The sequence below is a fragment of the Adiantum capillus-veneris genome, chromosome 8 (assembly GCF_014529385.1).
Source record: "Adiantum capillus-veneris isolate H3 chromosome 8, ASM1452938v2, whole genome shotgun sequence".
Classification (NCBI taxonomy): Eukaryota; Viridiplantae; Streptophyta; class Polypodiopsida; order Polypodiales; family Pteridaceae; genus Adiantum; species Adiantum capillus-veneris.
The window spans coordinates 116,969,192-116,986,748 of record NC_140938.1 but is presented as its reverse complement, the minus strand read 5'-3'; the positions used below and the strand labels follow the sequence as shown (position 1 = coordinate 116,986,748).

The window sequence follows — 17,557 nt, the reverse complement described above, 5'->3', positions numbered from 1 at the left end:
GAGGACTTTTGCCAGTAGTTTTCTATTACCTTAGGTGCCTCGTCGAGTTGCAAAGGTGGTAAGGTACCTCCCAAGATCGAACTTGAAGTGGTTCATCAAGTGATTCTTGAACACTGGGAGGTGTGGATTCCTTTGTAACTTCATGGAGGTCCACTATTGTAGGTGGAGGCTGTGGAGAAGCTTTTACCTTTATGGATGCATTACATGAGGAGCTAGAAGCTTCATGGGACTCCCCCCTTCCTGAGCTAGGTGGAACAAATCGTTCTTTCTTCGGTACCCAAACCAGCTTTGGAGCGGGTGTGTAGCATTCTGTAATTTTTTTCTTTCCGCGATTGTTGATTTGTTTTGGAGGTACTAGATTGGGCTCACATGGGTCAGGTGACAAGTAAGAATACAATCTATGTTTTGGCACCCAGATTTGATCATTTTCTTGATAGTAGCTTTGGGCTTCCAATAGTCGTTTAGGAATCCAACGCAACCTTTCTTTACATTTCTTGGGTCGGGTGGATGTCTCTTACAAGGCTTCTGTTTTGTCAGAAGCTATATGCATTACTTGTAGCATATTTAAGGGTACAAGTGGTGGCATTTCATCCCCCTCAGGTGTTACCCAGGTCGTCCCCCTGTTCCCCAAAGTGTCTATGGTTGCTGCTAGATGGACCCAATTCACATTGTTTGATTCAGGCATCCCAGGTAGTACATCCATATAATGAGAATCTTCCCCAACATCAGTGTCCGCTTTACACGTGTAACAATATTGCAATGGGGCCGAGTGAAATGTGGTGTCAGATCTATGATCAATTATAAACTTGTTTCCTAGAGGATGTGCTCGACCAGTTACAAGATCCACTCGAATGACAAAATCTTGGAACTGCAAGTAGACATGGTTTTTAGACCAGTCATGCACCATTTTTGCTTCCCTCATGAAAGGACGTCCTAAGATCATCTCCGATGCCATAGTGTGCTTGGAGAAATCCATAACAATGAAGGTAACTCTTATTTTATGTCGAAAGACCTTGATCTTGAGATCTTCTAGCATCCCAATAGGTTTAACAATAGACCCATTGGCCATCTTCACTACTATGGTTGTGATCTCAAGGTGAGGTCTTCCCATAGTTTCCCAGCAATTTTTAGTCACAATGCTAACTCCAGTGCCACCATCAAGGATTCCCTTCACAGTTAATCCCTTAGTAGTGATTGGTATGGTCACATTGGATTCATTACCCTCAAAGCATTGTCCCAACTTGTTAGCAGGTATTTCTATAACAAGGTTTTCATCTAGGTTGGTTTGTGAATCTAAGTGTTCCTCCTCTATTGGCATCTCCCCAACTCCATCCATTTGTGCAAATTGTGGTAGCCCAAACTTTAGTTCTCCATTGAGGAAAGCTCGAAGAGATGAGACTAGCTCAAGGTCTTTATATAGTTTGGACATGATGATGGTTCTAACTTCTGAAGACATGAAATCCATCAATTTGGCAATGTTTAACGGCACCTTTTGGGCTTCAGCCCCTTGATGTGGGGAAGATGGGATCTCCATTTCTTCGATAGGATCAAATAGTCCCTTTGTAAACATTATTTCCATCAAGAAGTGCGTACGCCCACTTTCCCATGACTTTAAGTCACTTTCTTCTTGGATGACACTAGGTATGGCTATGGGTCTATGGACTTGGTGAGCTTGTTGTTGCGTAGGGAACACTATGTCTGTAATCTGGATCTGCCTAGGTGCTGGCTCTAAATCCCTTTGGGTATCTTCTACCAAACTCCTTAATTGCTTGACCCACTCGATCTCCTCTGAAGGGTTTGGATAAGTCCCTATCTTCTTCTTGGATCCTGGCCATTGTGGCTCATGAAGATCTTCCTTCCTGGTATCTATCTTAGTGGTCGTTTTGGTTTCCATGTTTTCACTTGAATCAAAATCCTCTTCAGCGTCGTTCATATATACGGAGTCGTCACCAGTCCCTACGTTGGTCTTTGAACTGGGGTCTGACTTCGCTGCTTTTTGCGATCTCTTCCTTCGTATTTTCTTCTTTTTCTGAGATTGGGCAATTGATGCCGCGTCTCTTTCTTCAAGAATATAATTTTGTTTTTGGAGCATCGATCGTGTGAGTACATTTACTGGTACCACATGCGTACCTTGTGATGGCTCCTTGATAACCTCAATCAAGTTTAATGGTGTGATCTTCAGTGCATTTGGATTATTTGGACATTGGGCAATCAAATGATCTATGCCACATCGATTACACATGAGTATCGGCATTGTAGACGTGCTCGCTTGATTGGTTTGCATTAGTGTGGCGTTCTTTTGTAGCCTAATAGGACACTTGGCCACACGATGTGGACCTCTACACTCATAGCATTGAAGAGGTGGTCTCTTAGCAGTGTAATTGATATTTTGGCCTCTTGCAGCAAGAGCAACTACTTGATAGACAAGTTTGACTTGTCCCCAATAGTCCTCCATGTAGTATTGTGGACTTTCTTCAAGCACATCCATCCCATAGGCAATAATAGGATCTATATCTTTCACAGCCTTCCAAACAAGCAATAGATGACTCACAACCCACTTGATTCACATAAGTGATTCTTGGATGTGGTGGTTGCGGTCCTAGTACTAGAGGTGGTAAGGGTGTTTTTTGAACAATATTTTGGGCCCTAGGGACCATGTGTTGTGACGTTCATTCAAGATGTGGGACCGACATCAATGCAGGCACTTGAGGTGTGTCTGTCCATGCTAAGGTTGGTCTATTGGCCATCGCGCGCTTAAATACTATGCAATCCTTAGCTTGATGACCATACCTCCCACACGCATTGCAGTTCCGATTGAATTTTACTCTAAAAGTAGGACATTCACTGGTACTATGCGGTCCATAGCATACCGAGCACCAATGTTGCTCCCTTCTTGGATACATATGATTGTTTGCAGAGCACGATTGTCTCTAAGACTCTCTTGAATAGCCTTGGTGAGATCTGCTAAAGTCATCTCAGATATCTTTGGCTCCTTAGCAATAGGTTTTAGGGTCATTGGCTTATACCCCGATGCTTGCGAGCGAATAGATTTAGCCTCAACAGACACTCTTTCTCCTTGAATCATTAAATTATCCTCCAATTGGATTGCATTGGTGGTGACTGCTTCCAAAGCGGTGATACCTCTAATGACTAGGCCATTGTAGATATCCTCATATTGTAATCCCCTAACGAATCTATCAAGCAATTGATTATTATTGAAGCGCACATTTGGATTAGAACGAGAATTCAAATGCTTCAAGCGACTAATAAAGTCTCTCACCGACTCTCCTTCCTCTCGTTGGGTTTTCTGGAGCTGAAAGGCTACACCCCAAAGCACTCCCTCTCGTATGTATTCTTTCAAGAACAGTCTCCTAAGAGTAGGGTAAATTGTTTTTTCTTCCACCCTTAGGGTTCTATATCAATCCCCAGCCTTTCCACTTAAGGTTCTGCTTAAAGCATTACTCTTATGCAGGTCATTGTGTTCTCCTAGAGAATCGCATATTTGTTCAAACACTTCGATATGCTTTCTCACATCCCCGTCTCCACTAAATTTTTGTGTGAGATTGGCTATTTGTACTGCCTTACTTTTAGGCTCTCTATCAGGCGTGTTACACATATTCTCAGCAATAGATCGACCAATAGCTTGAGCAAATGTTGCCAAGTCACCTAAGTGAGCAGGCACCGTGGGTGGAGGTGCTCCAGAGACTACATGTGGAGAAGGTATTGGCATTGGGATTGGCACGTAGGAAGCCCTTGGATTCCACGTTTGGTACGGTGTTGTGCCATGTGGCGGTCCAAAGTTCATATGTGTGGCCCCAGGCATAGCAGGCATCGGATGTGACATGCTAATGCTAGCCGGTATGGTCCCATGGAAATAAGAACTTGGGTGTCGTGGTTCTGGAGCATAGGTAGTTGAAACAATGGGAGGGGTAGGGACTACATGAATACGAGGACCCATGGTATATACGATTGGTACACACTTGTAGGTACTGTTGTAAGCATTGAGCTACCATGTAGCGGTGCTTTACTAACAAATGAGGCCCATGGCGTGTTTCTTGGCATGCCCATCATTGGGGTAGGCATGGTAGCCGTGGTGTCATCAAGGGAAAGATGAGCTAGACTTGGAAAGGTAAAAGCTATCACTTGTAGGTTCAGATTGCACTGAGATCCCTGGCGAAACAACATATGGGAGATCCATCGGACTTACCGAGGGAGTCTCCATTTGCGATAAGGTTGGTTGTTTAGCCTTCTTTGTATCCAAGAATCTCATGAGAACCGTTGAAGGCATGTGGATCCCCTTGTTCTGTCTCTCTAGCTCAATAACCCTATGGATGACGTCACAAACTCTTTGTTGTTGATCCTCCACACTAGTAGCTAGGACATCTAACCAACCCATGTGATAGGTGCGACCTGTGTATAGGTTAGTTAGAGTTTCCATTTGTAGTTAGTACTCCCAGTTCTCATTTAGGAACGCTCCATCTAAGCTTGAGGGTGTCCTTTGAACTAGATGCAATGTGGCTCTCTATGGGTTGACCCTTAGTGGTCGCTAATTCCGGAGCACTCAATTGCTCTCCTAGCAAAGATATTGACATAGGAGCTTTTTCTTTTAACTCTCTTCATTGCTCCGCCTTGCGTAAGCTCTCGATTTACTTTTCCCTAGCCGCAATGATATATCGCTCAACCTCTTGCACTTCGGCAAGGCTTCTACCATTAGGTAATAAAACCTCGGAGGGGAATAGTTCTGAAGAGTCAGGGGGTGCAGTGAATGGAGTATTCACGTGCACATTCTCTAAGGGCATAGGGTCTACGTTGGCCATGAATGGAGAATTTACTTCCCCACCCCCCTCATTTACATCATTAGCTCCATGTTCGGAGCGAGTGGCTCTACTAAAGGTTTCCTTCAAGCGGCTAAGCATGCTTGTCCCGGACCGTGGGCCCATTGCATGCATGTCTTGGCTTGAGCTATCGGGATTAGGCATTGGGAAACCCTCCATGATGTCGTAGTCAGAGGAAGAGTAGCTAGCCGCTATGTTTGGGTCTTGGTGTGTACTACCTTGGGTCCCTGCCGAGGGCCTGGAACCTGAGGTAGGTGGATAATGAGAACTCACGTAAGTCCAAATTCTCTCTAGTTGCTCCGTCTCTAGCACACGACCAGAGCGCAGATGCATGCACCTTTGGCACCCTACAAGCGTCGACGAATAACCTCGAAGGTTAACCGCATACTTTTTTAGGCATCCGTTTTCACTTGTTTTTTGATGTTTTCTAATGTTTTTTAATGATCGATTTTTTGATTAAAGTGTGTGATAGCTTGAAACGAGCTTATCACTCAGAGGGTCGTTGTGTGCTTTACAACACAATGTTCGGTCACTTGAAGCTCCATTGGTCCTCAAAAAGATCGACTTTTAGCTATGTGTGAGGCTAAAATACGTAATTTTAAAGGGCGACTGAGGCCTGAGCTTGAGCGTGAGTTTGGGCTTGGGTCTAGGGGATTTTTTTTTTTGGATAAGGTTGCCGCGGCCAGGCTGTGCGCCCGAGCACACACACACCTAACCTACCTACTTACAACTTATACAACTACTGTTATACACTAACACACTATTACAGTAACTCATTAGCTCTAACATATCTACTTACTACTTACTGTACTTTACACAGAACTAATACTATGAATCTACTACCTTAATCCTAACACCTTATCACAGAAAAAACACAGTACCTTTCAATTCCTTATTAACAAAACAATACATAGCAGCAAAACAAACTCCTTCTCAACACACACACCTTCCTTCTTTACCTTTCCTACAATTGAAATTGCACCAATAAGAAGCACAGAGTGCCATTCAAGCTTAGTGTATGGCATTTCCCCGGCAGTGGTGGATTCCTCGCCGCGAAGAAGAAGGAGCCGCCGCTGCGTCGCACTCAACCGCTTCACCGTCGCCGTGCCATCGTCGCAATGCTCGATACACACACACTCTCTCTCTCTCTCACGCACACACACACACACACACACACACACATACACAAGGAGATGAAGAAGAAGAAGATGGAGATGGAGCAAGAGCACTCTTCAATTGCACAAATGAGTGTGAGCGATTTTTAGGTTTATGTGACTTTTATATGAGCTCGCTCCATTCACATTTGGGCGCCCATACTTAGCCAACTAACCCTTGAATTTTCCTGTTAGAGTACGCCTCTCATTGGCGATCACTCTTACCCTTTTCCTATTGGACCGACAAGCCCTGTACCTGACTCTACCAAATAAATAATACGGCGTCTATCGCAGGTGATAGGAATGTGCGTGAGGGTTAACAAACTGTACATCTGTCATCCACAAATTTGACTACAAGTCCAAGTCTAGCAAGTGCAGATACAGACAAAAGATTCTTCTTGATCCTAGGTACATAAAGTGCATCAACAAGTGTGAAAGAACTACCATTTGCAGAAGTAAGCACAATCTTTCAACTCCCTGAACTGGATAAGAGGCATTGTTGGCACAAGTGACTGAATTCCCATGAGGGATAGACTCGAGAGAGGTGAACAATTCATGATGTGAGGTAACGTGCTTTGCAGCACCACTGTCGAAATACCACACATGTGAATCTGCAACAACTGACATGCATGCATCATGGACAACATGATTGTAAGTGCACTCTGCACTTGAAGCCCATTGTGCATCAACATCAGCATCACAGTCTCTTTTCACAGAAGACTCAACAATGGTTGCATTTGTGGTGGAACCAGCATTTGCAATGGAACCACCCTCTTTCTTCTTAGCCTCTTTGGCCTTCAACTTAGGACACTACTTGATCAAGTGATCATTAGCTTTACAATAATGGCAACGCATCTCCTTTTTTCCCTTATCACCAGAATTGCCAGACGAAGTGCTGCCAGAAGCATTGGGAACATAAGTTTTGCCACTCGTCGCAGCAGAACCATAAGAAGTGGCTACATTACTGTTACCACCCTTTCTTTGAGAAGCAATAAAAGCCTGTTCAACTGCATGTTGTCTAGTCCTATTTTTTTTGGAAAGTGACTCTTGCAACAGCAATGTGCATAATGCATCAAACTTGACAACTTCAGGATTTCCTTGGGTCATAAGTCTCCAAGTACTAGCAAAAGTCTGGTAAGAATCTGGTAAGGCATCAAGAACAGTTTGCACAAGGGAACTGTTTGAAATGACTTCACCTGCAGAAATAAGTTGCTCATTGATATCCTTGACATCAGCAAGGAAAGTGTCCATATCATCTTCCTCATGCATAATCTTTGACTCCAGCTCTTTATGCAGCAAGGCAATTTTAGCTTCATTGTGATTTTCATAAAGACCAGCCAAAATATTCCAAGCCTGTTTTGCATATTTTGCTGAACGAATGTGAGGAACAATGGTGCGCTTCACAGACAACGCAATCAATGCATGAGCATGCGTATCCTTTACATCCCAACGAGATTGTTGTGATGTAGGCACAACAATCCTTGCAGCAAGACTTGCCACATCCTCAACATCGCCTACATCCTCAGAACCAGGACGTACATCAATGCCTTGCACAATATTCCAGACGCCCTTTGAGACAAGAACATGTTGCATCATGTAAGCCCACATAGGGTAATTGTCTCGATCCAACCTATCCTCAACTTCAAACATCTTGAACGCATCTGTGTTGTTGTCAGCCATGGTAAATGCTGCGCCTAATGTGAAAACTGCCCGAAAAGAGGAGAAAAGAAGTGGGAACAACACGTGCTATATAGCACAAACCGTAGAGGACTGTAAGGCACCTGTTATGTAGAAAATGACACTGACAGAAATTATGCATAAAATGACGAAATAGCATGTGCAGTACTGCTTGTAGTGGAAACGAAGGCCGAAATGAGCCCCACTCAAAAATATGAGAGACTTGCAAAACTTTTGTCGACCTACGAACGCTCGCCAAAGCTCACAGAAATTGAAGAAAGTGAGCAGGCGTGTGTTGGAACTGCTGGCGACTGATCCCAGGAGGATGCAACCTGCTATGCTACCAATTGTTGGAATTAGGGTTGTAGAGAAATGCACACAGCTTGGAGAAGACGAAGGAAGCTGAAGGCACACAATAGAGAGTGTGAGTGTGCAATGGAAAGATAGATAGCCCTAGAGTGATGGACGTATATACAATGCACGAGGAAAAAAACCTCCTAAAGAGGGAAAAAATACCCCGACGGTCCTAGTGTGTTCACACACATCACTACCACATGTATATGGTAACATAGCTAATGGTGAAAAACTCAATCACGGGTGCTTTGGAGCCAAATTTGACTATTACCTTGATAAGAGCCTTGAACTTGAAGCATTGACTTGGGTATCCATCTCATCTAAGCCTTGGTGCTTGGTGAGCATATTTGGAGATTTTTACTTAACTTCTATGAACTGCTATGTAGTGTAGCCTTTAATTTTGGTACCATTTGCCTAGTTTCTTTTTGTCAATATGTCTTATGTCTCTTTCTTTGGCCCTTTTTCATTGGTTGAGTGGGTCTCTTGGCCTTTGGAGAATGCAATCATTAATGTTTTAGATGTTGATTTAGAAGACACATTGCCTCTTGGTCCTCCAAGTATCCATGAGGAAACATGTCCATGTATTATCCATGAGGGAACATCTATAGTTGACTTTGTGATTGCCTTTACCCTTGATGTTCCATTTGTGGCATTTTATGATAATATAAAGTTGAATCTTTGTGTTTCTAGCCATTTTGGAGTCTATTGTGGCTAGAACATGCATCCACTCTTGAGGCTCAACTTTGTCTTCTTGGAGTAGGTCACAAACATAATCATGAGTGTTCATTGCAATCTTGTCAACCTCAAGAGCTTTACGGGTTAACATGTTCAATTTAGCCGCTTCAAACATCCACAAGGTATCTTCCCCTTCATAAGATTTCTTAGTTTTTCTACATCTTGGTAATGGTGGCTAGTTAGGTTGACTACAGTGTTTGTATTAGCATGTTGTAGATAGAGGTAACCATAAGCCCAATCTTGCACAACAATGACTTGACGGATAAATCGATCTCCTAATATGACCATTAATCTGCATCGTTTCCAAATCCCAATATCACAAAAATGATGGGTGAACTCAATTTCACATTTGTCAATTCTCATGTTTTCTTGCGGTCCTAAAAGTTTTACTTTGTTTCCATTGGCAAGCTCTAAACTTAAGTGAGTTTTTAGTAATGCATTTTTACCTAGTTCTTTCACATGGTCTTTGTTGCTATACTTACACCACACATGTATCTAAGTTGACTAGGGACTTCTTTCCATTGCAATCTAGGGGAAATGTGTTTTTCCCGATACCAAGTTCTATTTCTACATAGCAATTAACCTTGTTCAGAGCAAGATTTTGTGTCATCCAACTTGTAAAGGTGCATATAGTGCCACTCACAATGGTAGAGCTCGACCAAGCACCACTCCTAGTATGCCCAACATTCAAGGGTGAGTGTGCCTGGAGTGTTCGTGACGGTCAAGCTAGTAGACACTTGCATTTTGAGAGGCATTTTTGGTCAAATTAAAACTTTTTCGGCTCAAACTTTAAACTAAGAAACAAAATACTGCATCTTTCTCCCATGTTTTTTTAGATCAATTTTGTTAAAAGGACCTTAGAGACCCGAATCTCTCTCTCCTTGCTCCTTTTTTTTTTTTCAATTTTGAGATTTGAAGGGGCATTTTTATTCTTTCGACAAAACTAGAAAAAATAGGAGACTTCTTAGTTGAAGGGCATTTTTGTCCTAGGCTCTTCTGATGCAAGGTTCCTCACATATAAAGGGCTGGTGACCATTTGAAGGAAAGGAGGGTGGTTGTCGGCCTAACATTGCATTAAAACCAATGATGAAAATAATAGCGATCTTGGAAAACAAAACGCTAGTTTTAGATGCCTACTTGAAAACCCTTGTCCATGCTGACCAAACACTTTAGTTGCGACTTTGTCATTTATTTTTTTTCAACTAGGCAAAAAATGACCCAATCAACTTTTGTCGGTTAGCATTCTCCCCCTCTCATTCAATCAGCTCGAGCGGACTATCGTCAATAGCACAATGCTCTTACTGCTCTTGCCTACTCCCATAGGCTTGTTGAAAATGGAACACAGTTTTAGATTTTGCATACTTCTTACATTATCATACTGGCTCTAAAAAAAATTCATTAGTTATGAGATCCCTTCCTCCCTTTCTACACCCAACTCTTGGCCCTCCTTTCAACCCCACCTCTGGATGTGGCATAGAGAGACGGCAGCCTGAGAGAGGGATGTGTTCAACTTGATGACCACAAAGGCAAGGCACTCAACAGTGGCTCACATAAGCGAATACATCTTGCTGGAAGACATGGGCTCCCTCTCTTCTGCTGTCACGAAGATTTTTGCCAAGAAGAGCTCTGGCTGTCGTATGACAATCGCCAACCGTTAAAGCATGACAAGGAGATGGCTAATCCACAAGGCCGTTTGCATGTGCATGGGCAGACAATGATGCTGCCTCTCTTTCACAATCCAATGAAGAGAGATTTTGATGGCCCTACATTTTATGAGCGCGAGAAAATTTGATTTGAAGCCAAGGACTTGACGTGGATGAATTGTAGAGACTCTGAAGAGTGGTCATGCATCCCTCATGCAAAGGCCATGGACGTGCACACATGCACACACGCGCACGCGCGTGCGCACACACACACACACAGATTGAATATGGTTGCGTTCATTTAGAATCTCTCTTTATTTTGCTTAAAAAACATTTTTCAAAATCGTAGGGTCATACCACCACTAGCAAAAATTCTACAGCTAGAAGCTGACTCTCTCCTCGTTGGGTAGATCTTTAAGGTCTCTTGGGATAGTTTCCTACACGTTAAAAATCTCTTCTTCTCGGGTGTGTGTGTGTGTGTGCGCTAAAAAAGAAGAGGAAAATGGTATACCCTTTCTATCATTCACCAAGTGTGGTAGATTGGTTATGCCATTTTTCTCTTGAATAACAGGTCTTGAGTTCAACTCTCCTCATGGGAGAGATCTTTAAGGTCTCTTGGGGATAGTTTCCTACGACGTTAAAAATCTCCTCTTCTCGTGTGTGTGTGTGTGTGTGTGTGTGTGTGGGTGCGAATAAGAAGAGGAAAATGGTATAACCTCTCTATCACCCAAGTGTGGTAGATTGGTTATGCCATTTCCCTCTTGAATGACAGGTCTTGAGTTTAACTCTCCTCGTCGGATAGATCTTTAAGGTCTCTTGGGATAGTTTCCTACGACGTTAAAAATCTCTTCTTCTTCTTCTTCTTCTCTCGCAATTCCTCGTGACTAATTGACACCACCTCTATCAGGTGGGATCTACGGTCCCTATTGATTAAGGGTGGCAGGATCCGTTTTGCACCGTTTAATCCCCAAGTGATCACCATGTGATCACAATTAAAGCGAACCCCAAGTAAATATTATGTGAACATCAAGTGACTGCCAAGTGATCCCCGTGTGAATCCCAATCAACATGTGATCACCTTGTGACCCCACCCATTACCAAAAGTGATTACAGTGTGATCCCAAGTATCCCAAAGTGATTGTAGTGTGATCGCGTCCATCCCAAAGTGATGTCCAAGTGAACACCATGTGCTCCCCACCCCGTCATTTTTGCTATATGATTCTATGTTCACACCTCCATTTCAAGTGGTGCACGATAGCTTAATGGGAGAGTGATGGCTTCTGATTGCGTAGGCGGTGGGTTCAAATCGCTGGGGCTTAACTAGGCAGAATCTTTTTACTCTTGACAATAAATGGACGGTCCACATCGTTCGAAGATGGTGGACCGTAGATCCCACCTGACAAGGTGGTGTCAATTAGTCACGAGGCTCGCAATTCTTGAGTTCAAGACTCGTCGGGTAGATCTTTGAGGTCTCTTGGGATTGTTCCAACTTCCTACACATGTCAGAATCTCTCCTTTCCTCTCTCTCTCTCTCTCTTAGCCTTAGCACATGGTGGATTCTGCCACTGGTCCGGCAGCTCTTCGATTCAGAAGGACTGGCTGGCTGAAGCTTCGATATTGAGCACAAGGAGAGACCCCGCCGCTATGCAGGCTCATGTAACTGGATGGTGTTTCTCACACGTGGCAAGGGCTATTTTGATTGGTGCGGCCAAGGAAGAGTGGCTGGCCGAAGAGGGGGAGCCTTGACTCTTTTCAGCCATCTAGCCAGCAAACAGGCAGCGAAAAGTGCATGCCACGTCGGATGACACAGCAGCCGGCCGGACTGAGTGCACTCATGTGCTCATTACATCTCTCTCTCTCTCTCTCTCTCTCTCTGTGTGTGTCAGTTCACACCCAGAGACGTTAATATTTCACTCTCTCTCCTCTCTCTCAAGGAGTCTGCCGCCAAACTTGGCAGGCTCTGCCAATTCTGGCAGCCTTATGGTGTTGTTTCTAGATGGAATGAGAATGGTGACGATGATGATGATGACGAGAGACATCGCAGAGAGAGAAACGGCGAAGTGATAGAAGAGAAATAAGAAGGGGCAGGGGGAGGGCGGAATTGGTCGTGTGTGGAAGAAGACAGTTTCCATAAGAACTCACTCTCTCTCGCATTGAGACAAAAGTAGCTGCAGCGCGAGGCAGACGAACCGTTTCCGCCATCGCCTATCTCTCTCTATAGCGATCTCTCTTAAACCTCGTTGTGTTTTGCGGGGGAGGTTTGCAGGCTCCTCAAGCGTTGGCGTGCAGAAATTCCTCCTGTTAGGATCTTGGGCTCGGAAGGACGAGCCAGATCTTCGTAGGGTTTGCAGGTTGTCGCTTGTACGGAAATCATCTGTGATTTGGGTCCGAGCAAACACACACACACACAGAGAGAGAGAGAGAGAGAGAGAGAGAGAGAGAGAGAGAGAGAGAGAGAGAGAGAGAGAGAGAGAGAGAGAGACGTCTCATTTCCCAAATTTGGGGTTCTCGAGGATTTGGAGGCATATTTCGGAGGCTGCAGGTCTTTTAGAGAGATTGCATGGTTTGCAGTTGCAGGGACTAGTTTGGGGCTTATAGAGCAATATTCAGCCTTGAGTAGAGATATACAGCAGTTATGTTTGCGTGAGTTCTTCAGTTTGCAATGCAAAGACCGGCAGAAGGTTCGGTTCTCCACCTGAATTAGGTCTATAAAACAAGGTTTGAGAGCCCGGAATGGTAACTAAATTATCTCCGACGATGACAACAGCTCGACTGACAGAGTAGGCTTTCTATGCAGTGTACAACCAAGCAGAGGTCAATTGAGGTTAGTCCTCTCTATTCTCTCATTACTATTACTCCTATGCAAATGTGCACAAGCATCACTGTGTTTGCTTGTAGTTTGTCCAGGAAATGTTGTTTTGAGGAATTCAGCCCTCCTCTCATTTTGGCTAGACATGAAAGTTTAGGTATAATTGTACAAACAGGTATATCTCTAGCTGGAAAGAAGCTCACACCATACACACATACAGCGACACAAGTGATTTCATGGCGTGTTGCAGTGTAATTGTTTAATGACAAGATTCTGACACATACAGACTCAACATCAATGTACTATGTACTCAGCAGGTGCATGTATGCTCTCTAATACTGTTATTGTTTGATTGTTGTAGCTAGCACTAGCAGCATACTCACCTTTGCCCAGCAAAGGCATGGTGGGAAAGGAATTGGAGACAGGTACTGTCGATTGCAGGTTTCCGAACGTGCGCAAAACTTACTGGCGGTCAGCTACTTGGAGTTCTCACTCTGCTCCACCCAGCCCCAAGTTGCCTCCTTTCTCTATAGAGGGCAATGGGTTTCCAGCTGCTCCATCTGATGTCAATATTGTACCCAGCACTCCACGTGCTCAAGAGCACAATCAAAGTGCTCGATCCCGGGCCCCCCTCCCTCCCCTGCAACCCCTGTCCATATCTAAGAAGAGTCTTGATGAATGGCCCAGCGCAGGCTTGGATGACCTGGGAGGTGATTGGCCACCGGTTCCTGCAACGCCTGGTGGCAGAAAGGCAAAGAACAGCCTTGATATCAAGCTTGATTTGGCTTCTATACAGAGAACTGCTGTTGAACCCACAGAAATACAGCTGAAACGGGATAAGTTTGCCCATTTTGACAAGCAGTGCTCTCGGGTTGCTGATTATCACATCTATTTGGGCAGTGATGCTGTTGCCAGAGATCGGGAGACCTTGCGGGCTAATGGAATTACTCATGTCCTCAATTGTGTGGGCTTTGTTTGCCCCGAGTATTTCAAGGGGGAGCTTAACTACAAGACCTTGTGGTTGCAAGATAGTCCTTGTGAGGATATTACAAGTCTTCTTTATGATGTGTTTGACTACTTTGAGGATGTCAGGGAGCAAGGAGGACGGGTCTTTGTCCACTGTTGCCAAGGTGTTTCACGATCTACATCTCTGGTCATTGCATACTTAATGTGGCGAGAACGCAGCAGCTTTGAGGATGCTTTTCAGGATGTCAAGGCAGCCAGAGGTGTCACAAATCCGAATATGGGTTTTGCATGCCAATTGTTACAGTGTCAGAAGAGAGTACATGCAATGCCAATGAGCCCTAATGCGGTACTCCGGATGTACAGGCTTGCACCACACTCACCTTATGATCCCTTGCATCTTGTGCCGAAGGCATTAAGCAATCCTGGGGCAGGATGTCTGGATTCGCGAGGGGCCTTTGTCATACATTTACCAGATCGGATCTTAGTATGGATAGGTGAGGATTGTGATCCGAAGATTGCACAAGCCGCAAAAGAGGCTGCTGGTCAGGTAGTGAGATATGAAAGAGCAGAGGGTCCTATTCAGGTCATGCTCGAAGGTTCCGAGGGTCCAGAATTCTGGGAGCGTCTCAGCAAGTATTCAGTCTCTCAGAGTGAGAGCAGTAGTGCAGATGGAGTTCCAAGTTTACTCGAGTCCAACTTGCATGCAGAGAAAGACAGGGATACAAAGGAGAATGAGGTTGAGCGAGTTCGACAGCTTGGTGCTGGAAACAGAAAAGTTCCATTTTATGACGGTGACTATGCTTTGTACAAAATAGCAAGAGTAGGAGGCATCATACCCCCTGTTCCTTTTACAGGTGTGGGAGTGGGTATGGTCACGACACGCATTCCAGCAAGGGATGATGGATGGAGTGTGATACGCAGAAAGTTTTTATCCGGAAAGCTAGCCTTAGTTAAGGAAATAGCAAGTAGGGCAGACGGTCTTTCGCCGGATACTTCAATAAGTTCCGCATCATATGGCGGGTCTCCAGTATCTTCAACATCCACATCTTCTTCAGCTGTTGGGCTCGACTCCCCTTTTGCTTCCCCCGTTTCTCACTTGGGTGATTTGTCTCCAGATGCTGTGCGAACCCCTTGTACACCTTTTGCAACTCCTGTGGCTCGATTAGAGAGCCTATCACCACGTACTCCCCAAACCCCTTATTCAACTCCACTTTCATACCCACGAAAATTGTCACCAGAAGCTGCACAAACCTCCACTTCAGCGTCACTTCCGATTGGTTTGAGTCCTTCTCATCCGTACCATCCGTTTATAAGCAGTTTGTATATTTCGTCCTCTGGAAAGACTCAGAATGCTAACAAAGGCTCCACGTCTTCATTAGTGCAGCGAAGAGGTGGTGTGCAGCCTAGCCTTCAGCTCCCAGGTTCTGAAAACGAACCTCCTCCAGCACCTAGAGGGATGTCGCGAAAACCTAAATTACCGCCAATTGTCACAGCTGAGAAGCACAGGGTAGAGCCAGCATCTGAAGCAATGGAGAGTACTAGCATGGGATCTGAAGCAGTGGGAGAAATGAGCAAGTCTTCCATAGGGGCCATTCAAGATCCAGCTGTTGAAGACATGTCACATGGCGCAAGTGTGCCAGACTTCATCATGGATGGTGCTGCTGCACCCAGTGATGCTGCAAGTTCTAAATTTTTGAATGAAGTACCAGATGAGGGCCGTCCGTTGTTATACTCGTTGCCAGATCTGGAGAGGATTGACATGTTCGATACAGATGATTTGGATACAAGTGGTGCCTTTCTGCTGTTGGCACCACACACACACCAAAGTAACCAAGGAATGAGGGTTTTTGTTTGGGTGGGAAGCCAACTTAAAACTAACCCAATGCCAAATTCTTGTACTGAAGGTGATGGAATTTGGCATCAAGCAGGGCAAGAATTTCTCGAACGGATGCTGCTTCCACATGACGTTCCAATTAGGGTATGTTAAGTTGCCTCTCTCTCATGCATGCACTGATTGCAGGAAGTGATTTCTAATGCATGGGATCTTGTGTATAGGTTGTCGATGAAGGGCAAGAATCCGAAGAGTTTTGGGAATTGTTCAATGAAGACTGACGAACAGTCGTGTAAGGGGCGATGAGCAACATTGTAGTAGCCATACATATCTTGTGGCAAAAATGCTCCCAGTAAGTTTGATGCCCCCCCCCCCCCCCCCCTTTTCTGATTCCATTAGGAGCGATTACGAATTTTGTTTTGCATATTAGGAAAATTCCTACGGAGGCTTTCGATCGGGTTACTCTCTCTAGAGTCATGATTTTTTTGAAATTAAATAGTCCCCTTTCATGTGCTTTGCCTAACCGTCATCCCCATTGAACACAGGAGGCTATATATGGAAAGCTTGCGTAACAACAGTTCAAGCTCTTGGAGATGCACAAACTGTTGAGACTGTGAAGAAGCCATCCCATCATCTCGCTTAGTGTAACTATATATTCAGGACATTTTCGTTCAACGTGAAAATGCCCTTTTCATTTATCGTGACTGTTGTATCTAAACTAAAAAGTTAGTGTCATAATCTGTCCATTTGTTTTGAGTACGAGAATGCACTTATACTGATCAGACGCACTTGTTCATTTTTTGAGTTTTCATTGGAATACATGCGCAGGGTTGAATGGGACAATTATGTATTGACATGTATCAATCATAATCTACCCATTTGTTTTGAGTACGAGAATGCACTTATACTGATCAGACGCATTGGAGTGCTTGTTCATTTCTTGAGTTTTCATGCGCAGGGTTGAATGGTGACGTTTGAAAATATTTATTGACATGTATCAATCATAGTTTTGGACAGGGGCCATGTATTGGGGCAGAATTTATGCATGGCAGGCTCATGTTGGGAGTTGTTCGGAGGGTTGAGGGGTTTGGATTTGGGATTTTGTTTCCCAAACCTCAGATAACTTTTATAGATTCGAAGGCTTTCCTTCGATCTCTGTCGGACTTCTGATACTTCATTACAGAATTATAGGTGAATATCAGGTCATAAGATTTCTTAAGGTCTGAAAATACTCTGCATTCGCAAGCTTGGAAGTTTTTGCAAAGAGCAAGGTTCACAAGTGGCATCTTAGGTATGTATTTTACCTGTAAATTGAATTGTAAGGATGAGGTACTGGTTTTTGTGTTAGCAACATTATAAGGAATTTTTTTGCCTAAAGTATAATCAGCACTGAAATGTGAGAAACTAGCTTGAATTTCATCCCAATTGCTGAACTGAATTTGAAGACTTGAATTTCTGAAGTTTCCTCATGAAAGAGAAATGTGTATGTGGTTGGGAAAATGATTTGTCCTGATTGCCGACCATTTGTTATTGTTCGACTCTGAGTCCAACAA

General features: G+C 44.1%; 1 protein-coding gene across 1 annotated transcript; it reads left to right on the top strand.

Annotated features, from left to right (window-relative positions):
- The first annotated feature begins 12,416 nt into the window (after nucleotides 1-12,416).
- On the top strand, nucleotides 12,417-16,763 carry LOC147452826 (protein-tyrosine-phosphatase MKP1-like). The gene is made up of 4 exons (XM_086518420.1): nucleotides 12,417-13,222; nucleotides 13,569-16,151; nucleotides 16,229-16,356; nucleotides 16,550-16,763. The coding sequence occupies exons 1-3, from the start codon at nucleotides 13,190-13,192 to the stop codon at nucleotides 16,283-16,285; spliced, it is 2,673 nt and encodes an 890-aa protein (XP_086374546.1). The 5' UTR covers nucleotides 12,417-13,189; the 3' UTR covers nucleotides 16,286-16,356; nucleotides 16,550-16,763.
- Nucleotides 16,764-17,557: the final 794 nt, after the last annotated feature.